This window comes from Mauremys reevesii, linkage group 11 (assembly GCF_016161935.1).
Source record: "Mauremys reevesii isolate NIE-2019 linkage group 11, ASM1616193v1, whole genome shotgun sequence".
Classification (NCBI taxonomy): Eukaryota; Metazoa; Chordata; order Testudines; family Geoemydidae; genus Mauremys; species Mauremys reevesii.
This window is the reverse complement of record NC_052633.1, coordinates 62,235,662-62,262,486: the sequence shown is the minus strand read 5'-3', so window position 1 is coordinate 62,262,486 and position 26,825 is coordinate 62,235,662. Positions and strand designations below refer to the sequence as shown.

Sequence of the window (26,825 nt, the reverse complement as noted above, 5' to 3'; positions counted from 1 at the left end):
AAGAGTATCATGCTACTTTTCTCATGTCATTCCACAGTATTTACACCTCCAACTATTGCTTTAGCATGAATTAAAAAAACTATGAATGAAGAGTGAAAAAAGGTGTGGTATTTCTGTCTTGCTATGAAGCCCGAGGCTTTAAAAATATGTTATAATTGATAATTTGATTAATAAGAATAAGAAGAGGTATATAAGATACCATAGTCTCATTGTGCAGACTAGCCCTCAGCCGGCAGAAGAATTGGTGAGTGATACAAATAAAAAAAATTGAAGCTAATGGTGTCAGAGACAGTGCTTATATGGGAGAATTTTTGTTTACATTAATATATTTTGTGAAGATTTTTTGCTTATTTCTGGGTAAACACTGAGGCTAAGGAAGAAGGGAGAGTTGTCACCTGTCCTCTCTCTAAACTTCAATCTTTACAGATGGATTCCCATTGCCTTCAATGGGGATTTCTGCCTGAAACATTGTCACATTCCCTTTAGAGAGGGTCAGATTCTCTGGTGCACTTTGCCCTACAGGAAACTAGCTCTAGTGCTGCCTTAAATGGAGCAGAGATCACCCATGTGTGTGGGAGACTCTTTGGTGATATATCCTGCCACAAGCATTCTGCTGCTCTGGCCAAAAGGATATGTGGCTAGAAGAAAGGTGGCCAGTAAACTCAATGCTCTGCATTTCTGTGGCTACAGTAGATGTGTTCAAGCAGCCCTCAGGCTGCTGCAGTGCAGTGCAGGGGGAACAGCCTGCACAGAGCAGCAGCTTACCTACATGCCTCCAGCTTCCATCCAGGACACACCACATGATCCATTGTCTACAGCCAAGCTCTAAGATACAACTGCATTTGCTCCAATCCCTCAGACAGAGACAAACACCTACAAGATCTCTATCAAGCATTCTTAAAACTACAATACCCACCTGCTGAAGTGAAAAAGCAGATTGACAGAGCCAGAAGAGTACCCAGAAGTCACCTACTACAAGACAGGCCCAACAAAGAAAATAACAGAAAACCACTAGCTGTTACCTTCAGCCCCCAACTAAAACTTCTCCAGAGCATCATCAAAGATCTACAACCTATCCTGAGAGATGATCCCTCACTCTCACAGATCTTGGGAGACAGACCTGTCCTCACTTACAGACAGCCCCCCAACCTGAAGCAAATACTCACCAGTAACCACACAACACAGAACAAAAACACTAACCCAGGAATCTATCCTTGCAACAAACCCCGATGCCAACTCTGTCCACATATCTATTCAAGTGACACCACCATAGGACCTAATCACATCAGCCACGCCATCAGGGGCTCATTCACCTGCACATCTACCAATGTGATATATGCCATCACGTGCCAGCAATGCCCCTCTGCCATGTACATTGGCCAAACCGGACAGTCTCTATGCAAAAGAATAAATGGACACAAATCTGACATCAGGAATCATAACATTCAAAAACCATTAGGATAACACTTCAACCTCTCTGGCCATTCAGTAACAGATTTAAAGGTGGCAATTTTGCAACAGAAAAGCTTCGAAAACAGACTCCAACTAGAAATTGCTGAACTTGAATTGATATGCAAACTAGATACTAACAACTTAGGCTTAAATAGAGACTGGGAATGGCTGAGCCATTACACATATTGAATCTATTTCCCCCATGTTAAGTATCTTGTCAAACCGTCTTAAATGGACTATCTTGATAATCACTTGTAGACGGGCGAGTCACCCCTGCGGCGCCTCCTGCTGGTGACTCCTGGGAATTAGCTCTGTTCCAGCTCTGGAGTGCCTTTTGCAGGCTGGTGATCCGCCTGTCCTCTGAACCCCGTGTCCCTCCCTGGACCCGGTGCCCTTTTACATGGGGTGCTGCCCCCTGGCAGTAACCCCTTTCTCTCTGGGTCTCCCCTCCCCAGGGAACCCCCACCCTCTAGCCCCACCTTGCCTCAGTATATGGCTACTGCCAGTCATTGTCTAGCCCCACACCCTGGGGCAGACTGCAGTATCAGCCTACTCATCACTAGCAAGGTTGGGTTTGGGCCTGCTGCCTTGGCCTACCCCTGGGCTGCCCTGTGCAACCCCCAGCCTGGGGCTTTCCAGGCTAGAGCTCCCCAGCTCCTCTGCCTTTCCCCAGCCCTGCTTCACTCAGGCACCTTGTCTAGCTCCCTGCAGCCAGGCCCTTTTCCCTCTACAGGCAGAGGGAGAATGTTTGGGCTTCTGGCTTCCCTGGCCTTCTTATAAGGCCCTGTTGCTCAGTTTGGGGCGTGGCCCCAGCTGCAGCCACTTCCCCCAAACAGCCCAGCCTAAAGGGTGCTTTCTCCAGCCACAGCCCCTTCCCAGGGCTGTTTTTAACTCCTTCAGGGCAGGAGCAGGGGTCCACCCTGCTACATCACTATAAAAGTTTTTTTTTCTCCTGCTGACAACAGTTCATCTTAATTAATTAGCCTCTTAGAGTTGGTTGGGCAACTCCCACTTTTTCATGTTCTCTGTATGTATATATATCTCCTCACTATATGTTCCATTCTATGCATCTGATGAAGTGGGCTGTAGCCCACGAAAGCTTATGCTTAAATAAATGTCTTAGTCTCTAAGGTGATACAAGTACTCCTGTTCTTTTAGCAAGATCAGAGGAGTGCAAAGATGAGGTTTAAGCCACCTCTTCACATCTCACCACCCTGAAAGGCACTTTGTGCAGAGTGTCTGAAATCCATCCTCTATTGGTGGGATAGGGTGGTATGCAGAAGAGAAGTATGAACATAAGTCCTCTCATTTGAGACTATCCACTAGGGTTTTGTTTCCGATGAATTTGACAATCTACACGAAATACTTGAGGTTAACTCCAGAGTCTTAAAAGATGGAATTCAAGGTCCTGCAGTCCAGGTTCAATGCTTTCACCATATTCACTGTGTTTCTCTTAGAAGGGCTATTATCTTTTCTCTCTTGATTATTGCTAGAAAATTGCCCTTCTGATGGTGGATGGTTTTATTTATTTATTTATTTAGGCATGATAATTCTCTGCAAAAAATAATCCAGCAGAAGGGCACTGAACAACGAAAAAGTGATGGAGATAGTTGGCTACATCTTATTGAGATGCTTTTCTATATCCTTTTCTTCAGTTCTAAAATGGTTAATAAAAAAAGTTAATCTTTTTCGAATTCTTGGAATATTTTTAAAACGTTGTTAAATGTTAGTTAAAGAAAAAGAGATAAATCAAAAAGTGTGTCCTTGAGCTCAGAACTTTGTCAATGCTAACCGGGTACGGAGAAGAAAATATAGAATAAGACTGGGATTTTCAAAGAAGCCTAAGAGAATTAGGTGCCAAATTCTCATAAAAATCCTAGCCTAAATTGCTAAAGACAACACAAAATTGCCCACATATTGTAAAAGATTTTGGCTAAGAGAGAATGTTGATGTGGGTGCCAGTAACTTGTATAATTCAAAGAGCTGAAGGGAACAGTAACTTTTTACTGCCTCCGGGTTCTCTTTTTCTTGGTTGTTTGTTTAATATTCTGCTTGTACCATTTGCAGTAGTTTCACAGCACAATGTTAATGCTAGATAGGTATTGCCAACTTATTCACAATTTATATCATGTCTTCATTAAGAACCCAGTTTAGTTCTGTTAGGAATATTTTTTCTTTGGGGTTGTGCCTTTGCTTCCAGTCAGGATTCCCCAGACATACATATAACATGTATAGTTTCCCTCAATGGTTATACAATATTTAGTTGTTTTTTTATGATTTAAGAATCTGGACTTCCTGTTCTTAGGTTAAATTTCTGTGGCTTCACCTCTACTACCAAATTTTCCACAAGTTAGCTACACAGTCATATTTTCAAGCTCATTTTCAATTTCCATGATGGAAAGTTATAAACTATATATCACCACAGTTTGATATGTAACAATTAAAAGAGACTCTTCTGATGTACTTCATTGGTAGGGTTTGTAACTTTTCTGCAACTGAGCAAGATAGTTTTGGTGGGCTGTCTGATAGACAGAGGTGTGTGTTTTTTACACTTTGCCCTCTTGACATTCCAACTGTTTTTGTTATTACTGCTAGTAGTTTATATTGCAGAATTTATCATGACTTTGTTCCGAGTAGCTCAAAAGCATGTTATAACATTCAAGGATGCTGGAGAGCCCCAGGACAATATATGTGTGCCCAGCTGGGTTGAGATCAGCATAGGTAATCCACACAATCCTCCTCCTCTTCCAGCAAAGGGCATCTTCTGTTCACTTTCTTAGTCAGATCATCAAAAATGTAGTGCATATTAAGGAAAAATAGATGTTCTTTATCATCAATGTTTCATATGTTTGAAGGCAAAATGAGCCTATAAAAGGCCGTTCAAGTGGCTCTAAAAGAAATATAGTGGAGTCAAATATGACTAGTAGTATTTAGCAGTTTTTCTATTTCTAAATGGCTATTTGGGGATTTTTAATATTTTTATTAGTGATGGATGAACCTCAAAAGCTTTGAAGTTTGTAAGTTAAACTGAGTGAGAGTAAACACCTCCAAATTCAAAACTGCTTTGAAGTTTATCTAATTTGCTAATATTTCCTCTTTACTGTTCCACCTTCAAAATCTTCACTTTGCACCACCTGTTCTTTCAGCCAACATATGCATAAACTTGTCTGGCAACAATGTTTTTTGAAAGGACATCACAGTTGTTCTCCAGTGGATAGAAATACTTACACAGCACCAACAGTGTTCATGGCCCAATGTGGACATGTAAAAGCCTGCTCAGATCTATGCTATTTTGTAGTTATCTCATCATCTTATTGCTGGTTTGGAAAGATGATACTTATGTCTTCTACTGTTCTTCTTACTGAAAGGCCCATGGGTAGTTTTTGAGCAATATCAAATAAAGACTTAAGGAATATAAATGAAATCTATTATTTAAACCAGAAGCAATTGTGTTAGCTGACTACTATGCATGGTGTTTGTGTGACAACTTTGTCATGCTAGAAGACAGACTCTGGCCCACTTGGAGCGAGGTGTGTGTATATGCGGTGAAAGACAGTGTGTGATATGTCTGTGTGCACATTAAAAATGGCTAAGAGAGATGTGCACCCCTAGTGGATGGAATCGGTCATGCTTACATTTCATTAGCTGGAAATAAAGCTGGTCAACACTCAGAATGTCCATTCTGTTGGAAATTGCGAAATGTCAACTTTTTTTTTGCCATTTCAGAACAAAAACTAGATAAATTTCCTCTGAAAGGAAATAAAAAGTAAATCATTTAGGGGAAAAAAATCTAACCATTTCAGTTCATGTTTTTTCTGAAACCAAATGGAGCAACTGACTGCCCTGACTCTCACGGAAGCATGAGGCTGGCCTTGCCTGCAAAATGTGCTGTGAAACATTTCAATTTGATGAATCTGCATTTTCTTACTTAAAATCTTGTTGGAAAATCCCCAACCAGCTCTAGCTGACAATGTTTTCTTTTTTGTGGCTGGCCTACAAACAGAGTATAAACTCAGATGCTATTGAATTTTGACAGCAATATTTTTTTTTCTTTAGCTCAAGTAGTACAGTAGGAGGTCATGTGTTTGGAGAGGAAGGTCTTGTTGCATGTGGAACAATAATAATAGTCAACACTTTATTTTCACTAGGCTTCACAACCATTAACTAATTCCCACAATGCTAGCTCCGAAGAAGTAAGTATTATCATCCCCATCTGACAGACAGCCAAAGTCAGACACAGAGGTTAAATGGCTTGACTACGGCCACACAGCAAGACAGTAACAGAATGGGGATTAGAATTTAGGGGTTTCATAGTAAATGCATACTGCTTCAATAACTGATAACTATGGTGCCTGTATATGTGAGCAGCCATGGTTTGTTTGTTTGTTTTCACTGTGAGATTTTAAAGTACTAAAGACACAAAATATTGACATTTTCAAGGTAACATTTTAAAACTAAATATCACAAAGGAACAAATGTCAGTTTCCAAAGATACAACTTGTCTCATGTTAAACTTCTAGAAGCTCGTTTCAAGCGAGATAATTAAGATTCACTTTAACTTTTTGCTAAAGGTTAAACCTTTGCCTGGGTCTGTATGATGCCAGAGGCAACAGCATATAACATAGCTAAAAAGCTGACAAAACAGCAAAGGGGAGATTTCTAAGAGATGGCACAAAAAAGGATGCTACTCAACACTCTAGGATCTTATCTCAAATAACTCAAAAAGCTAAAAATGTCTGCATATAAATTGTGTATTAAAGGCACACTGTCAACTTAAATATGGACTAGAATTTAAATTGTGCAAGAAATGAGCTTTTACAGAAACTAAGACCAAAAGAACTGTTTCCACAAATTTATTTAAAAAACTTCCAATGGAAAAAGTTTTTTTCCCCTCAATAATTAACATTTTCCCCTGCAGTATGTGAGAGGCAAATTTTGCAACAGTAAGAACTGAAAGTGAAAGTGATTATAAACAAAAGTGAAACTGATTACTTAGCTGCTAATTGTTCAATATGAGAAACAAATTGAATCAATATTAAATAATGACAAGTAAATATGATTTTCATTGTTAGTAACAAAAATGGTTATTTGCAAAATACGTAAAGAAATCTGTTTGCAACAAATGATTTTAAAATTGACAGTGTCCTCCTGCTACTTTTTGCAAGTTACCTTTCCAAATATGCTCAGTCGGTTAGGATCTATGAATGGTTGTTTCAGTAATGATCTGTAAGAAAAAAGGAAATGTTACATTCTGGAGAGTCATATGTGTGGAGTTGGTTATTTGTAGAAGAAAGAACTGTGATAAACTAAGTGAGAAACAAATTTTTAAGAGTTCAAATAAGAACAATAAAAGTTGTTATTTTAGTGAAGTCTTGCAGTTTTGCTTTCAGATTCCCTACACTACATGATGAAGGCCTTGTGTTTTGGCAATTATCAACATTATGAATCCTCCCACAGAGGTAATTCATCAACTATGCTTCCAGAAGGATAATATACAGAAGAGAGACTACAAATTTCAGGCAAACTTCTGTAGTATCAAGAGAGTAATAGCATCAAGAGAGAAAGAACTCTCAGGGCCACCCTGCATACCCTCCTGCTCAGTGGTGCACCCAGACCTAAACCAGATAAAACACAGAGTAATGACTCTGAACTCATGAACAAAGAACTCTGATTTAGAAGAACTCTTAGAACTAAGATGTGGAGCCAATTAGAATGCTTATTAGAGCTCCATGTCCCAAAGGAGGCCTCATCCATCCAGTTGGGAATGTGGCCCTGGTCCCTCCCCTGCTCTGCAAATCTGCCCTTGTGAGGCAGCAAGGCAAGGGAGGTAGGGAGGCGGGAAGAAGCATGCTGCTCCTTTCAAAAACCTGTGAGGCACTTTGTGAAGCTTTCTGTCTGCATATGGAGGAGAGGGTCCTTCCACTCAGCCTCAACATCTTTGCAACTCCACTAACATTTCAGAGATGCAAAGCCATTTGACCCATAGTCAGTTAATGTTTTCATTGTCTTCAGGGGTTACAGATGACTTTCAGAAATGTAAAACATGTCATTCTAAAATTGTCCAAACAATACAAGAGAATACTTAGTACATGTATGTAGGTAATAATCCATCCATCTTTAAAATACCATGCAATCAATGAGATTAACCTTTCTAGGAGTGGTCTCTTAATAAAAAGTGTTATCACATTTTTACATGTAAATATATAGTAGAGTCCTGATTCTCTTCTTACTGAAATTGGTCTAAATCTGCAGTAACTCTGTTGCAGGCAATGAAGTTACCCATGCTAAAACTGATGATACAAGTGGGATAATAAACCCTTTGGCCAAATTCTGCTCACATTTACATTTTTGTAATTCTGGTGATTTAGTGAAGTCACCCTAGATCTACAGTGATTTAAGTGAGAGCAGAATATGACCCTATATGTCTAAGACATTATATTTCACTTGTAATGAAGCACTGTATATCATGCCATGAGTCATTTTTCTAAGGAAGCTAGAAAAAATATGTAAACTAGATTAGATTACATATTTAGATTAGGCCCGGAAGGACAACTTTATCAAAGAGGAACATCAATCCAAAACATTTTTCCCTTTGATTTTTTATTCATTGAATCACACATTGCAATGAAAAGCCTAATGTTTCGAAACGTGCTACTGCACTAAAGATAAGCATTTAACATATTTCATTCTGCAAAGGGAGACCAGTAATAGCTGGAAATTTGCAGTTAAATGTGTCTATTCATCAAGGTAAAAATGGATTAAAATAGAAGCAAAGTTTGCACATACGTACTCTACAGCTGCTATTTGGTCCTTCACCTCCACTGAACCTAAGCAACGATGGACTTCCTGTAGAATTTTAAGGCCTTGAAATCCACTCCCTCTGCCATCAAATCGAGCTACGATGACATTATCAGAGTTGACAAGCACTGAATCCCAGTCAACGTGAAACTTATCTGTAACCAGCTGGCTGCCTGGAGCTTCATCACTGTAAATACCAACACACCAGACACAAACGCAGACTATTGACAATGTGATACATTTTGCAGTTCTTCAATATTTTATTTAACCTAGACAGCAGAGTTCAGTCGGTTTGTGCAACCCAGTTGAATTATTGTCAGCTTAATCTATACCATCACATTAACCAGTGCTGTTATCCCTCATGGCAGCAGTAAGCAAAATAATTTGTTGAACTGCATAAAGCAAACCCACTATGACTATAATGCTATGCAGTAGGTGGGATACTTGGATAATTTTTGCAGAAAAGAGACCAGAAAATGAACCACGTGCTTTTCATAGAGTGATCCTGAAATTAACATTATGCCTTCTGGTTATTTGAATTCTGGAAATTCTATTTTAGAATTTGTTAAGATGCTACAGAGTGACAGAAGGGAAAAATCATTATCGCATCCTGATAATAACTGAACAAGAAATAAAATACTCCTTAGAATGATGTTTTCCTAGAAAACAAAAATACCTGCATTATCACATCCTAGAATGGATTTTTGTGAAGTAGACTGCAGAGGAGAATTAAGTACATTTTGGGGGAAATTATTTTTCACTGTCAGTGTTTCTAGCAACAAAAGGATGCAGGCATGAGTGATAAGTTGTTTTTTGTTGTTGTTGTTGTTGTTGTTTAGTCATAAAACAAAGATTTTACAGCAGAACAGATAGAAAGGAATAGGAGGAAAGAGGTTTCTAGGGGGATGATAAGCATTTTCCATTGAAGGTAAGTTTACTTTTTTCATTCCAATGAAAACAAAATGTCAGTTTTAAAAAGGAGCCTTGTCAATTTTTTTCCCAAAGATAAACACACAATAAGACAGCAGGCTACCATGAAGTTGTAAAAAAATGCAAAATGCCTCTGTTCAGACTGCATCTGCCAGTTGAATGCAAATTAAAATGTAAAAGTGTCTGTGCAGGCTGTATGGAAATTAGATTGGACAGTGTCTATGGGAATATTCTAGGGTGAAAGAAGGATGGAGGCAGAAATTATTATTTTGCTGAAGAAATCTAAGCTTGAAAGAGTTATAGAAACAGGGAAAAAAACAACAACAAACAGACCTTTCAATCACCGTTGTGTCATAGGCTCTGCTGGCTGATTATTTAGTTTAATTTTTGCTGTGGGTAATAGACAGTCCAGTTGCAAGGTACTCTTTCAGACAACTTGTTAATTAGCATGTATATGATACATAAATCTATTTTCAAATTTACATAGGACATATCGTATTTATGTAACTACAATTTCAGGAACTAAGCTTGGGATAAATTATTTTTAAATGGCATGTTAATAAGTTATCTTTGATTTTTCATTCTTGTGTGTCTTGAGTAAACAATTTAATTTATAAAAGAAAACTACAGCATACTTTTAAAAAAGGATTTAACATATGATACTGCTAACTCTGAAACAATAAGCATGAAACCCCTCTTAATGTCATCGGAGCTGGGTGGGAATATACCACTGTCTTGGCAGGATTTCAGTTTCTTCATTAATTGAAGTACAAAAGCAACCGGCACTGAGCAGCTCTTCCTATTTATATGTAACATTTAGAATGGGCTTTCCAAAAGCGTTCAGTGTTGGTCTAACTGCTCCCATGGAAGTTTTACTATTGACTTCAGCAGAATCAGATTTATACCAATGGTGAGCTTTTAAGGAAAATATTACCCTTAATGTTCTTAGTTGGATAATTTTCCATAAAAGCACTTGTCTAGCTAATTATGACTCTACATTCAGTTCTTCATTACTTTTGACTTTTTCAGAATTGCCCACCCAAACTTTCAAAAATCATGAGTCAGACCCCCACAAAATCATGACTTAAAAACCATGAGATTAAAAATAATGGATTCTTGGTTTTTGAGTTTTTAGATCACATCAGTCACATTTAAAAGCTTTTCTTTGCCACCAAAAGGCCTGAGATTCTTATACAGTGTTTCCCAAACTTCAGATGCCGCTTGTGTAGGGGCTGGCTGGCTAGCGGCTTTCCCTACAAGCAGCGTCCCAAGTTTGGGACACACTGTTCTTATATACTCATGTCTTTCAGAAGCTGGGATTTTAAGTTAAAAATAAAATATTGTGAGATTCATGATAAAATTATGAGTTGGTAAAACTGCTTTTTTTTCCCCCTGAAGCTCATATTTTGGTAGAAAATGGCTGAGTTTTCTTAGCATCAAACTTTAAATCCACATGTCTTGCCATGCAGTTTTTGATGGGTTGCTTTGACATGTCAGTTTTAGTGTGTAGTTCCCAGTTATTAAATTATTTCTAGGATGTCTATACAGATAGTTTGTGATGGACACTTAGAGCCACTCCCACTAAGGGATGTGGCCAGTGGAATCCATTTCTTACCGGTACGTGCCCCCCACAACCTCCGCAGGGCTCATGGCCTCTCATATGACCCTCTACGTGACTCCTCCCTGCCCTGCCCCCAGCCCGGCCCCTCCACACTCTCCCCGTCCCCTCCTCATGATCCACCCCCCTTACCTGAGGGAGGTGGGGGCTCTCTCCTCCTCCCGCTGTGCTGGAGACTTCGGAACCACAGCAGCGAAAGGAGCAGAACATGGGGCCGTTGGGCAGCCCCATGTCCGCAGCTCCTCTGGCGCAGCTGTACCACCCCCCTGCCCTTCCATGCAGGGTCTCCTTCGTCTGTACAGCAGCCCACCGCAGGAGCTGCTGGAGTAGGACCGCCCAGCGGCCCCATGTTCTGCTCCTTTCCCCGCTGCGGTTCCCAGAAGAGCCCTGTGGCTCAGGGCTCTCCCAGGAACTACAGCAGGGAAAGGAGGAGAACATGGGGCCACCAGGCAGCCCAATGCCTACAGCTCCTCCGGCGTGGCTGTACCTCCCCCAGTCCTGTCCTCTGGCAGGCCTGCTGTACAGATGGAGGAGACCCTGCATGGAACATCTGGGGTGGTACAGCTGCGCCGCATGATGTTCTGCTCCTCCTCTTTCTGGTACGCCGTATCAGCTATAAATATCTTGGTGGTACGGCGGACCGGACCGGACCACCCTTCTTGCACTGCTGGATGTGGCAAAACTCCCAATGGAATCAGTAGTGTCAGACAAGGGCTTTGGAGTCTCTAACTGCTACTAACACAAATGACACTAATCATTTGGGCTGTAAGTCACCCCTTTGCAGAGGGACAGGACCCATCCTATGAATCATTTAAGTCCCAGTTACGCTCTTAAAATAGGGCTTAAGTGGTGTGCCAGACCTTTACACAGGAGTGAATGCCACTATTGGAGCATAAGAATGGATTGTTCTTGGGTCGGGTCCCTTTTCAAATCTATTGCCATCAAATGTCTCTGGCTTTGACATGGATGGACTGTATCAACCCCCCAAAGGAGTCTGGTAAGAAAAAGAAGTCTGCCGGTGAGAGCTATTGACATGGACACACAATCTATTTCAGTACCATGGGGACTGCAATGTACATTACCTCTCTTGCCACACCATTTCTTGAATTCATGGACTTTTCCATTCATTGCAGCTACTCACATGCTGAAGTATATATTAAAGGACTATGGCAGATAGAAACTGCACCTTGCCATGATTGCAGTGTGGTCAGATCCATTATTGCACACTTCACAATCAGAGGTGGGCTTGAGCTGCAAAATTTACATTGCAATCCAATCTTCCCCAAAGTGCAGCAGCAGTTCGATCCAGGGTCTTGATTTATACCTATCTCTGCATACAATCAGCTTCTGTTCATTGTTAACCTGCTCATATGCAGGATGCCAATAATAATGCAGAAGTGGAGCACTGTGGAAGCACTCAGTATCTTCCACTGCTACCGCTTTTTACAGGATGCAGTGTCTCCCTTCCATGACCCCCACTGGCTGGGATTGAAAGGAGTAGGGCCCAAAAACTGAGAGCCACGAGCGCAAGCCTCCTTGCATCCTACCTCACCTGAGCATGGGTAGACACAAGTGAATTCTCTAATAGGCAAAGCATTACACATATTTCACAGCCAGCAAAATCAAAACACACATAGAGAAGGGCCATATCCAATTACATGCCTTTCTCTATGTCTTCTAGGCACGTCACTGTGCAGCAGTGTTACTGTATTTTCAACAACGAAACAGGAACAGTGGGATTCAAGTGAAGGAGTTATCTAATAATTCTTAACTTTATTTTTTGTACTTGTACTGGAGCAGCATGTATGAGTCTGCAGTGATAGCAATGATTCAGAAACACTGCTGAAGTTCACCATTGAGGTGCCATTTAAATAGACAGAAGCTATCAATAATATACCAATATCATTGACCTTAGTGGGTAATTTGTATGCCTCTTGCAATTCAGTCACATACACCTCAGACTGTCTGGAGAAAGAGGCAGCTCATCATCTCTTTGGTATATTACTCAAAGGAGAAGAATCTTTTCATCTGGGAGCTAAAGCTAAAGCTTTGGCTCTCGTTAAAGCTTGGAGGGGAATATGTAGTTCTTATCACAGTGGCTATTATTATTATTATTTATTAATATTATCATAATGCCTAGTCACAGACTTCCATAATACATTACAAACTCCCTCCCAATACAAGCTCATGAATCTCGTGCAGAATATGAAAAAGTATCATAATAGCAAATGTGAATTAGTGAGGGAAACTACAGCTCAGAAGATAAATTCTGTCTATGGAATGCAAAATTAAATCACTGGCAAAACAGTCTCTTTTACAAATGGCGAAAATCCACTGAAGGAAAAAAGAACATTTTGCAAAACTGACATGAAAACAAAATTCACCACACATTCCTTTTGTGTGAGCAACTTCTGACATGGCTATGCCGCAGGCTGAGTTAAGGGCCCACAAAAAGGGTATTAGGGCTGCAGAGGGGCAGCCCAGGAATAGGCAGAGGCAGCTGGTCCAACCCCCCTTGCCGATGATGAGTGGTTTACAGATTGCAGTCTGCCGCAGTGAGCGGGAGCTAGATGGTGACTGGCGGTAGCCACTGAGGCAAGGTGGGGATAGGGGGTTCTCCTGGGAGGGGAGGCCCAGAGTGACGGGGTGCTGCGCTGGGCAGAACCCCTGGGCAAAGGGCACCGGGGTCCGAAGGGACACAGGGGCCAGCGGCAGGCAAGACACTGGCCTACAGAGGGCGCTCTGGGCAGGAAAGAGCTAATTCCCTGGACAACCAGCAGGAGGCACTGCACCAGTGAGTCTCACTCCGCTACCAACCACACCCTTCATCAACAGTCTGAGATCAAATACCCATAACAATCCCAAGCAGTGGTGTCACAGAATGCCAAACACTCCCCCCTATCCACATTCATTTTCCCCGTTAGAGCCTATCATAGCTAAAAAGCAACTGTGCAAACCAATGCATTTACCACTGGGGGGAAAACACCAGCAGAAAAGATCACATTATCAAAATGGAATCATATGATAGACTGAAATGAAATACAGATAGTACTGCAAAGGCAACATGACTATTCTTTAAACAGCCATCAAAAATACTAAAGGCCAGATTGTGGCTTTTAAGCCACAGCTCTGAGTATTGGAGATGCAGAGCTTCATCTGAGAAATGGAGAAAAGGTTGTGGTTCCATACTGTGCTGCTCCTTGCACTCATGCAGGGAGGGAGATATCCTCATCCATTGCTTCCCTTGCTGTGCCATCCCTATTCAGGAGGTTTAGAGACGGATTGAGCCATGGCCCATCTTCTCCCCATCCCATTTTTGGAGTCCTGGTCCCTGAAAAGGAGCAGCCCTTGCATTCCCCATAGCACAGGACTGCTGTTGTCAGTGAAACAGCTGGTGAAGCTTCTTGCTAGTGTCTCAGCTCCAATATGGCCTGTGTTGGGCAGTGGGAACTTACAAAATGTTTAGAAAAAGGGGAAACTCCCAGAAGACTAAAAAAACACCACCACAAAACACCACCACAAAAAGAGCAGAGACTGTTCTATTACTTGCAACAGATACCGATTAAAACGATAACATCCTCTGCAACGTAAGAAAATTCCAAAAGAGAACCATTTGTGCAAGAATGCTATCATGCTGAAGGTCTTAGACAAATACCAATAGTTACATTTTACCTCCCTAAATTCCTGCTACTGTTTACATGTGTTACAGCATTCTTCCTCACCATTGTACTTGCCCTGCTAAAAAAATTGCCACTTTCAACCCTATGGACTGGGAAGCTGGTATCAGATCCATGTGATGCATAGATGTGCTCAGTTGGCTTGAGTGAGGCCTACCTCTGGCACCATTCCTATATTGGGTGGAGAGTGGTTTCCTCTACATTACAGAAGTATACGCAGACACGTATAAAATATGCAACACTTCTAGGAGAGTTAAGATATTCGATGTCTACTTAGGAATATATAGCCTGATACTTTTTTTTCTCTGAGTTTAGAAGAATCTCTCTGCTGGTTCAGTTTCACTATACCCACTTACAGTTTGTACAGTTTTAAATGACATTAAATAATGAATGCTGACATTTAAGATGCATTATCTACAGATTTTGAAAGAATGAGGTTAATTATGTTCAAGAAGAAATAAAGAATGATTATCACCTCTCATTTTATTACCAACATTAAATGCCTGTGTCTTTACTCCACTTAATCATTTCCTGTGTATTATGAAGGACTGGATCATCCAACTTTTTTAATGAGTAAGGTGAACCATAATGAAAAAAAAAATCTGAAATTTAAACTTTGATCTTAATTATATAGAAAGAGATAATAACCCCACTTTAAGGCAATTATTGTACACCTCTCTAATCTATAGGCTACAGTGTATGTATTATATTTGAAGGCAACTGAGTGTGAAACGTATTAGTAGTTTAAGAGGAACAAATGGAGGAGCAGACAGTATTATAATCTATTCAGTATTTTATGGCCTATGCATCACAATTCACGAGAGAGAAATAGAGCTAGCCAGAGGCAACCGGCTACTGTGTCAGGCCTGTACATCTACTAGATAGCCTGGTGTTCTGACCCAATATAAATATGAACAACAGTCCTTTGCATTTCTGTCTAATGGTCTCAATATGCTTTACAGCCATTAAGGAATTAAGCTTCGCACCACCCTTAGGATGTAGATGACTCTTACTGTAAGGAAATTTAGATCCTGATCCTGGAACAGACTCTTTGAGGCTGGGTTATGTGATGTGTGGAACTTAACTGAATTCAGTGGAATACTGTGCAGGTTATGGGGTTGGCCAGCACAGATTCAGTTGCAGGACCAGGGCCTTAACCATTAAGGCCAAAAGTTTCAAACCTGGGTGCCTAAGTTTAGAAGTCTTATTTTAAGCACCCAAGTTTGGTCAGAGAAATTGAGTGATTTGACTAAAGTTGGATTGAAAGCCTGTGACAGCAGGAATTATACCTACATCTTATGATTTCCAGTTTATTTATTACTTGAGCTATGATTTTGGGATAGGAGTTTTACTGAGCCATCTACAGTACAAACACAGCATAAAAGATGGCCCCTACCCACAAAAGTTTATGATCTAATTTGGACCCGCAATCCAACATACTTTTTTCTGAGCCAGTAATGAAAGTCACCAATACTAAGAATAGCTGGATCAGGTACCGGGCACATGCATAACATGCAGGGCTATAATCCCCTGCAGAAACCATGGAGCTGCTTTGTAGAGACTGCTACAGCCCAATGGCTGAAGTACAGATCGGGGGGCGGGTGAGGGGGGTTACATGCCACACGAACCCTGCCTAAGTGGGAAGACTGTGAAACACCAGCATCCTGCATGCACTTAATTGTGCATCTAAACTTCCTGAAACTTTGGCCCTAGAGATACAATAAATCAGCCAACTCTTGCCTTCCCTCTCAACTGCTCCTTTCCCCATCCTTTCTTTCCTTCCCCTTTTCCTAAATTCACTTGTATACTGCAATCCTGTTGATATAAACACTTTAAACCGGTTTATATCTACAGAGAAAATATAATTCTACTGACATCTCAGTCATTCAAACTGGATCAGTACCAGAGAAGTCATTTGCTTTGCAAAGAAACAGATAGAAAGAGATAACACTAGCCATTGTTACTGAGGACTACAGTGAACATTCCTTTTTTCCCCTTTCAGTTCCTAGGTGGCTTGGTAGTTAGATCACCCCTTTGAGACCATGCACAAGGAGGTAAGTGTGGCTGTTCAGGAGTATTAATGGTTCCTCTGGGGACCTACCACTAAAATAACCACTGTATGCACACTCCTAATATGTGTGCAGAAGGGACAAAGTGACCCTAAGTCAGCCACAGAAGTACCACTTTCAGAAGGTAGAATGTCTGGGAAATGACATCACACAATCAGCCAATCAGTGTTACCTGAAACAGCCTGATGTCCTTCCTGGAAGTACAGTACTGCTTTTTGGAGGTGGTACTTCTGGTAATGAAAAGAAGCAAGATGTCAATTTTGAGGTTGTTTGGATGGACAAAATACCTAGTTTGCACACAGGCTTCCAACCACACCTTGCCTCAGAGACTGGAGCTATCCAAAGTCTGTATGAAACCCCTGGGCTCAGTCCTGCAATGGTCTCACAGACAGAATCTACATTGACTTCAGCATTCTCAGGTCCCATTTTGGGTCATCTCTAATTCTAAAAAGAGATTAATTTGGTGACCTCAGTGTAGAGTTTGTAGCAAACTGGACTCAGAAATATCACCCCTTTCTCTTCAGGTGGTGGGAGAGGTGAGTCATATTAGATGAGTTAGAAAAGGCCTTTTCAGTATTGATTTTTCATTACCATGTAAAGGGATTTATAAAAATAACTTCTGTTAACACTAACTGAAAATTCAGCACTGCAAAAGAAGGGGATTCACTGAATGGAACAGAAATTCAATATTCCAGAGGTAAACATTTCTAGTTGTTGCTAAGGTCCTTTCCCTCCCATTTGCAAACACCACCAAATAATCATTTTATAGGCATAACTATCTGGTCACATTAAGGTATCACTGACAGCCTGTTCACTGGAGACCTAAAGATCTCTAACCCTGATACCATGCAAATCTAGAACTCAAACCCTGCCTCAGTACCACTCTTGGATGCTGAAACTTCTGGGGGAAAAAAAAATTAAAACTCTCTCCAGACATCTGTCTTTATACGTGTGAATAATGCTCAGTCATAGTAGCACCTTCTCTTTTGCCCTCCTCAAATTTGTATTAACTTGTAGCACAAGAATTAAATATATGTTGAAGAATATTTATTTACTCAGCTTTTTGTAAGTCACTTTTTAAGCAAGTTACATGAAAGTCCTGAGTTCTCTTATTTACAGAAAAAAAAGTTTTTGAAACGCCATATGATACCATTTGTGCTGGTGTCAAATGAGTTTACCCTTTGACCCCCAAGAACAACTGCCTATAATATAAATGTGCTCAATCATATGCACTAGCAAGTATACACTCTCTCTCTCTCTCTCTCTAAATATATGTCTATCCTCTACTCTCTGAAGAAGAGGTCACATTTTACATCAGCCATTAAAAAGAGAGATGCAACCACTAGTCTAACTGACAGATAGTCCAGGAGCCCAGTTTTCAAATGTAGGCACTTAAATGGAATGTTCAAATGACATATTGGACATTGAAATTAGCATTTACTGCCTGTTTACCTACTAATGCATAAGAACCGATCTGAATGCTCAAGTGCAGGAATTCTGGACAACTTATTTAGAGGCTCATGCTTGCAAATTAGGCCTTGTGTGTATAACTAAAAGTATCTTTGGAGATTTTTCATTAAGCAGTAGACACTAGTTTAATGTATCCTGTCCTAGTGCTCATCAGGGATTACATTTTCAATACGCTGCATAGGGATTTAGCTGTGTACCCCTCCATTCATTTTAATAGGCGTCACATTGTTAATTCCCTACACACAGTACTGATGGAAAATCTATCCCAAGACTGTAAATGATACAAGGCTGTAAATGCTGCGTGCAAGTGGTATAATACAGGCATTAGACACATGGCTTCCATGTTTGTTAACCAGAATTTGAAACCCAGTTTGTGCGGCTCCAAGGGAGAATATATGCCTGGGGTACTGAAAACATCAGGATGGATCCCAGAGTCCGAGTGTTCTAAGGCAAGAAGGGGAGCTCTTTTATGACCATTTTACTGTGTTCCTCCATGAGGAAATTGCAGTACGTAGTATTATGTGCACTTTATGTGCATTTTACCTATGATAAAAGAGTTAGTAACCACTGAGATGTGAGAAAAACAAATATGTCTAATTAGAAATAGAGGGACAAATTATGTCTGCTCCAGTGTGGGTATATGGAGAGAGGAGATCGTGTGTAATGAGAACCCTTACCTTAGCTCTCCTGGACATAACACTACAGCCTTAACACTATAGCCCTCACTCCCTGGGCAAAAATGGAGGGTGGCTAATGCTGATAGCGATATTGATCACCGCTGACATATCAGGGTGGGTTGGAGGTGTGATCATGGCCCTCTTCCCTCCCCATGCGCACACATCCTGTGCACGAGTAAGCAGAAGGAGGCTGGCTCTGAAAGAAACATAGCTACTTTATTTCTATCGGCGTAGCATGGGCTACCAGGGAGTGCATCTGTCCTCTCATAGTCTTTCCACTGACTTCGGTGGACAATGGATCAAGCCCATAATGTCTCCAGCCACTGGTGCTCCAGTATTTTATCTTCTCTCTGCTATTCCCAAAGCAGTTGGGCTCTAGAAGTCTTAACTGACTTCTAGGCAGTAGCTATGACTATCAGTGATAAAAGAAAAAAATATACAAAAAAACCTTACAGTATCTCTGCTGATGTAAACAGGCATGGCTCCATTGAAGCCAGTGGAGCTACTTGAGATTACACCAGGTGAAGATCTGGGCTAGATATATATAGCTATTGATACACATATAGCTATTGATAACTTGAACCATGTTTATATTGAAAAGCTCACAAAACAGGTTTTTTATTAGACAAGACAGAAAACAGCATCTTCCTGATAACAAAGCTTTTAGTTTACCAACTCAAAAGCTGTGTTATAAGGAAAGTGATATTTTCCTACACTCACTCCCCTCAGACATATATTTTACAACTGAAAATACAGAAATAAATCCTCTCTTTATACCCCCATTTATCTACTTTTATTATTTTTAGTAACCCTAACTAGATACTTACATTATTAACAGAACAGCATACTGGTTTCGATCTGTGAAATCCTTTGGAAATGACAACTGTAAAGGAAGTTCTTTTAAGAAAAGAGCAAACCATTAAAGGCAGGAAGTTACACAGATGCAAAATAGTAAGATTTGAAGAAAGTTTTTTCTGTGTTAAAGGAACATTTTGCTAAAATTACCATAATCCTCAATGTGAAGCATTTTAATTTCTGTCCGGAAAATCTTTTTCTTTAAAATAGTTTCTTTCAACACAGCATTATCTTCCAATATGTAAAATTCTGTCGGAAAAAAACGGGAGGAATCAGGGTAGAAAAGATACAATGAATCACCATACAAGAGAGAAATCAAGATACCAATAATTAAAGAAAAATAAACAGATATGCAATGTTAAACCATTTTATAGTTTCTTTCTTTAAACAAATTTTATAACGTACCTACTTTGGAACTCAAAAGCCAAACTACCAGCTTACTTCACAATGTGCAAGGGAGAATTAATGATTTTCTCTTCTCTGTTCTGGCTTCAACAAGTTTTGTCTCCATTAAACATCAAGGGCTAAATTTTGCCTTGTGGTGCATGGCAGGTGGTAGGAGGAAAGAGAAATACACAGTCTCTAACCTTCATTACCCACTCCATTTAGGACCCAGGCACAATGCATATATTAGATATTAGCATACCTGATACATAATGGGAGTGTGGATGGTTGTACGGGAGACGCTACTATGCTGAGCAATGTTCTGTGTTTACAAGAAGGCAGGCATACAGTCCATGCCAAAATGGATGCCTGACAGTAAGCAGTGGACTAGGACTGAGAGAGCACATGATGCACCTATCACCAGCAGGAGTAAGGAGCTTGCTATCCTTAGCACCTGTCTGTCCAGTGCAAGAAAATGACCCAGAACACCTTTCCTTGGTCACTACCTTTCTGTATTCCTCCCTCTCCCACACTTCAACGAGGAGCCAGGGCACAATTTGGCATAAAAACCAAAGCCAGATTTGAAACAACAATTTTGCATCTTTTTTATCCTCCAATCTCACTCCCTTAATGTGGATGTTTGAAATCATATATCCTCATTTAGGGCAACAGGGGATAATCTAACTAGAATGTTAATTCTGGGCAGTCAACCAAAATGTTATAATTATAGTGTTAGGATATAATAATTTGAAGTAATCTTTAATCACACTCATTCTTTTATTAAAAGAGGGGGGTTATCTAATCTTGCACTGAAACATTACAAATAATGTATCTCATTATTAGGGTTTTTGTTGTTGTTGTTGTTAATGGTAAGCACTCTCTCTCTCTAGACCTACTGCCTTGTCTTCTTCCATAATGTTCTACATAAATCCCACTCACATTTATGCTTTGTTTCCTCACAAATGGGAATTTTAGAAACAAATCACAAAGAGCCAAATTTTGCTCTCATAAATACTGAGCAGCTCCACTGAAGTTAATGAATTTACACTGAGTGATATACTTGGCCCCTGGATCCCTTTTAGGGTTTCTGCAGTATAGAGTTTGACAACTACAACAAACAGTAATATTGAAAATATGAAGGCGAAAGGACAGTTGTTAGCTTTTCCTTAATTAAGGATTGGGATAGTTCTCCACATGCTGTAACTCTATTACGTATTTGAAAGGTCTGATCAGCATGACATTTTGAAGATGTAGAGCCAGATCCTCCGCTGTGGCTGAGCTTTGGTTGACCCAGACTAGAGGAGGGTGGACAAAGATGGCTTCATGCCACCTTTGTAGCCCTGGGATCTGGGAAATAACGTGCAGCAGCCTGCACCTCCAGCACAAGTTTAGAACCTCTTGAGGTTGCTTTAATTAGTGCCAGGTGCCTGTGCTGTAGGTTGCCAGGGTGGAGGAACGCTGGGTGGGACTGGAGGGGCTGGCAATAATTGCTGCTATGGTGGCGCTACACTACCTGATGTCTGTGGCTGGTTTGCATTGTCAGAGCAGCAAATCAGCCAGGGAGCAGCAAAGGACCACAGCAGACAGCATAATCAGCAAAATCTGAAATGTAGAGGTAATGGACCTGATCTCACAAAACTAAATTCTTGGGATTCCTATTTAAAATATCAGTGAAGGCACTTTGGATTTGCACCAGTATACTAAGAGCAGTACTTGGTTCATTGTATGTAAGTTAAATTTGACGATCAACCCTTGGAGGTCTGTACTTTAATCCACAATAATTGGATTATAACTTTAAAAACATTTTTAAGACTACAGAAGACATTCCATAATAGAAACATAATTTACATAGTGAGTGAAAGGGATGAAGAACATCCTGCCACCTAATTAACTCAAGTGTAAATAGTAGATGAAAGATATGCATCTAGCCTAACATGTATCTGAGAAATCCTGGGAATGTTCTAGTCACTTGATTATTTTTTTCTCTTATCACTTCCAGCCATGTTTATTGCTAGAATGTAATTAAGACAGGTTTATGGAAATGAATTGCATATTTTTTTTCTTTTACTTATGTTAAAACAAAGATTACAATAAGGAATTCCTATGGAATGGTGCTTACTTACTTCCAGGGTTACTTGTAGTGTGCATGCTAACAACTGGAACGCCTGGTCCTATTTTTGTAGAGGGAGAAAAGTACAAAACATAATTAAAGTAGAAACTGTTTATGAGCTGCTCTGAACTTCAACAAATAACAAAGATCGCAGTATTTGAAGTAAGGTGAACACAGAGATGACAAAAATCACTTTCTGATGCAAATCTACAAAAGTGCAGTAAAAATATCATATAATTCCAAATAGTTCCATAATCAAGAAACTCTTTTGGTATCCACTTTTTAGGTATCACAATTAAATGGAGGTTTAATATATTGAAGTATTATTTACTATATTGCAGTAGTGCCCAGCGTCAGAAAGCACCAGGACGAGTATAGAGTAGATGCTCTATAAATAAGCAGGAAGACATGGGACTAAATTCTGCTGTCAACTAGCCTGGTGTGGAACTCAAGCAGCTTCACAGACTTAAATTACTCATGATCTTGAGTGGTGTAGTCGACAGCAAAATCTGATCTGCAGTCCCTTCTCTGAAGAGTTTACAGTTTAAAAAGACAAAGAGATAAAAAGGGTGAAAAGGGGGCAATGGTTTTAACCACTGCACATGGCATATTTGTCTAAAAAATACATTCTAAAACAGGAAAGAGACAAAAAAGAAGGTAAGAAGGTCTTGTGTTAAGGAACAGAACTCAGGAGATCTAGGTTCTCTTCTTGGATTTGCTAATAACTTCCAGCGGGACTTTGGGCAATTTACTAAAAAAAGCGCAACCAACCAACCAAAAATTCAGAAAAGAATCTAAATGTTTAGTACTGATGTTTTTAAAATAAAGCATTTCGATTTTTTCATTTGAAATGACTTTTAGTTTCAAAATTTATTTCCATTTTATTTAAAAATTAAAATACCTTTTGAAGAGCTCAGAAACCAAAACATTTTGTTTGACCTGAAATTATTATTATTTTACTTTTCAGTTTTCCAAAAAATAGAAACAATTTAACTTTGGATTGACCTAAATGATTATTTTCCACCATTTTTCTGATACTGCAATTGAACAAAAAATCAGGTATTTTTTCCATCACTCATCAAGGAGCACCACAGGAAAGTTTATAAACAAATAAACACAAGGAAAATCTGACAGGATACCAGCTCAACACTAGTTATAGCAAACTGGGAATTAATTCTTCATTCAAGTCTCTGGAGGTGCTCAGGAGATGAAAAGGGATGGGATAATGAGACAGTGATACTGACTAAGGGCAAACAGGAAGTAGAAGTTAGACTATAAAAAGTGCTCATAGGTGAACAGAAGGTGAAAGAACTGAAGCTTGTAAGGATCGAGTTAACCCAGCAGCCCGCAAAGAGTTAGCCGAGATGTTTTTTTGTTGCAGTTTTAACAGGGTCTTTTGTTTGTTTTAGAATGTGTGTATGTGTTGGTTTACTTCAAACTCTCTTCAAACAAGAGAAAAGCTTCTGTTGCTGAACTGTGCTGCTGACTCTGACACCTTAGAAATGTTGTGCCCCCTATACAGTCATTTTTGCACTACTCTAGTGGTCCCATGGGGCCATACTGCTGCCATAGCTAGGCTGCTGGAAATTCCCAGGTGGAGTAGAAATGACTGTACTCCACCTTCACATAGGGATTATGCTGGGGATATACCTAGAGAAGAGGCATGTGCAGTCCCAAGCCGGAAGCTCTCATTTATATTGGGGATAGGGAAAAATAAAGCTGGTGTGCAGCCATCTCTGCATCCCCACAGTCGCCTTGGGGCTTGCACCAAGTGCAGGGTCATGCTCAAGGTTTGAGCTCATATTCAGACATGCTAAGCATCCATAGATCCCATCAACTTCCAGTAGAGATATGGGATCTCTCTATCTCTAAAAGTCAGACCCCTAATGACCAGTCCTAGTATAATGAATGTCAAAGCTGGGAGAAGAATTAAGGTCATTCTCATTTCAAATGTACAAATAAATAATTCCACATTAAATACATTTTACTAAAACATAATAAGAACAAAAGCAACCGAGCCTAGCACCTCCTGGCACCTGGCAGTGGTTCAGTACTGACTCAGAAGTAAGAAACCCCTTGCTGACTTGCTCATACCACTTCCTGCAGCACCCCGGGACTGCCTAGGTCGTCTCCCAATCAAGAATTAATCAGGGAGAACACTGCTGAACCCATGTTTTCTCTGTAATGCTTTTATCTTAAGAATAAGATAGGCTTTCATAAAAAGAACTGGGTGGTAACTTTTAACTGTTGACAATTACTCTAGTATCAGTTTCTGAGGAGAAAGCAAACAAGTGTGCTTGGGCAGCCTGTCTCTGTCGAGAATAACACAATGAAGACAGGGAACTGTGCAGCCTGGAAAGACCCTGGCCGGACGGAGTAAGACATGGGTCTCCACCCAAGAAAGGCAATGGGTGGGGAGCTGGAAACCTGAGAGTGAATGTCCTTGCTAGACCACTGAGGGGAAGCACAAGTTCAGTTGCCCTGAATGATGACCATGTGTGTTTATTTATTTACAGGTGTCTGTATGAAAATACCCCTTGTTTTACCCACTATGCATTTTCTAGTCTATTTTCAAACCGAATGGATTTTTTTTGTGAAGCAGAAATACACAGTTGCAGAGAGAAGTAGATGTACATGCAAAGAAGTGGAGTGTTCAAATGTGTTGTTAGATGGCTGTATTCTATCATTTTCTACCTGCTGCTGGATGGACAGCAAAACAGGTGCTCATAAAAATGTAGGCCCCACCTAGGGTGGCCAACTGTCTAATCACACAAACCCAAACACCCCTTGCCCCACCCCTGCCCGAGGCCCCGCTCGCTCACTCCATCCCCCTCCCTCCGTCGCTCGCTCTCCCCCACCCTCACTCATTGTCACTGGGCTGGGGCAGACGGTTGGGGTGCAGGAGGGGGTGCGGGCTCTGGGCTGGGGCTGAGGAGTTTGGAATGTGGGAGGGGGCTCCAGGCTGAGCCTGGGGCAGGGGGGTGGGGTTCAGGAGGGGGCGTGGGGTGTGGGTTCTGGGAGGGACTTTGGGTGCAGGAGGGGGCTCTGGGCTGGGGTAGAGGTGCAGGAGGGGGTGTGGGCTCTAGGAGGGAGTTTCTGTGCAGGCTGGGGCAGGGAGTTGAGGTGCAGGAGGGGGTGAGGGGTGCAGGCTCCGGCCAGGTGGTGCTTACCTCGGTCAGCGGTGCAGCAGGGCTAAGGCAAGCTCCCTACCTGCCCTGGTCCGGCAGTGCTCCTGGAAGTGTCCGGCACATCCCTGTGGTCCATGGGGGAAGCCAGGGGACTCCATGCCCTGCCCTCGCCTCAAGTGCCGACTCTGCCGCTCCCATCAGCCAGGAACTGCAGCCAATGGGAGCTGCGGAGGCGGTGTCTGCAGGCAAGGGCAGCATGCAGAGCCCCTTGCCTCCCACAAGGGTCAGAGGAACATGCTGGCTGCTTCTGGGAGCAGTGTGGAGCCAGGGAAGGTAGGGAACCTGCCTCAGCCCCGCTGTGCCGCCAGACGTTTTGTGGCCTAAAAATCTCCCGGTTTGGCTTCATTAGCCTCTGGGAGATAGAGCCCGATTATGGGAGACTCCCAGAGAAACCAGGAGGGTTGGCAACCCTAGCTCCAACCTGCTATTAATTTCAGGATTGGGGGCCTACCAGTCCCTGTCACTAGCTTATAATAATACATGTTCTGTTCTCTCATCTCCTTTCCATGACTCTTGCTTACTGCTTCTTTAAATCTATTGCAGAGTCTTGTCTGGATCTAGATTGTAAAACTCTCACGACAGCGGTTGTCTCTTACTCTGTGTTTGTATAATGCCTAATACAATGGGGCCTGAATACAGGTTGGAGCAATTTGCTCTATTGGAATACAGCTAATAATAAATACACAAGTGCAGGTGTTTGACATTCCGTTAATAAAAAGAGCTGTTTACGTGGATTGAACAAGACCATACTTTTGGTAAATACATTCATGTCTAAACACACCTGCATATTAATAAATTAATGTTTATATAAAGCAAGTCTTTAGTTATGATCTGGAATTAATTGCATAGGATCAATCCAAACACCTATATATTTTGCAAAGAGTAATCTATTTGTCAAATAACTATTGTTAGGAATTACAATAGTGTCACTTTAAAATTCCACATTTCCACAGTCCCTGCCCTGTAGTGTGAATTTTAATGACTGCAAAATAAAATTAATTATTATTATTATAATCATAGAATCATAGAATTCAAGATCAGAAGGGACCATTATGATCATCTAGTCTGACCTCCTGCAAGATGCAGGCCACATAAGCCGATCAACCCACTCCTAAGATAATTCTCTCCCTTGACTCTGCTGTTGAATGCTCCAAATCATGATTTAAAGACTTCTAGTAGCAGATAATCCACCAGCAAGCGACCCCTGCCCCATGCTTTGGAGGAAGGCGAAAAACCTCCAGGGCCACTGCCAATCTACCCTGGAGGAAAATTCCTTCCCGACCCCAAATAAAATAACATCATCAAAAATAATAACAACATCATCAAACAATCCATTCCTTCCTAAAAGGATACAAGGAGTTTTAAAAGGCCAGGAGCACAGGAGCTACTAATTATACATTTTTACAAAAATGATCTTAGGCTCCATAACTCCAATGAACTCTGCACAGGGGAAGCCTGTGCCTTCATGGACCTAGCAATTGAGCTTGTTGCTAGATTAGGGTCTAAATCACCCCAACCGGAAGATGATGTTAATATAGGACATACACAAATAAAGCACTATTTTAAATATTTATTATTGTGAACAATATATTTGACT

The 26,825-nt window shown here is 40.9% G+C and overlaps 1 protein-coding gene across 7 annotated transcripts in view; it reads right to left on the bottom strand.

Annotated features, from left to right (window-relative positions):
- The window catches only part of DPP10 (dipeptidyl peptidase like 10), a 402,675-nt gene that overhangs the window by 5,079 nt on the left and 370,771 nt on the right, over positions 1-26,825 (bottom strand). For 6 of the 7 annotated variants that reach the window (XM_039495402.1, XM_039495399.1, XM_039495400.1 and 3 more), the window contains 5 exons: positions 22,054-22,101; positions 19,697-19,795; positions 19,519-19,588; positions 8,243-8,437; positions 6,622-6,676 (listed from right to left, as the gene is read on the bottom strand). In XM_039495402.1, coding sequence (XP_039351336.1) covers positions 6,622-6,676; positions 8,243-8,437; positions 19,519-19,588; positions 19,697-19,795; positions 22,054-22,101 — 467 coding nt within the window. The remainder of the gene's footprint in view (positions 1-6,621; positions 6,677-8,242; positions 8,438-19,518; positions 19,589-19,696; positions 19,796-22,053; positions 22,102-26,825) is intronic. The other variant, XM_039495403.1, reaches the window with a different exon arrangement.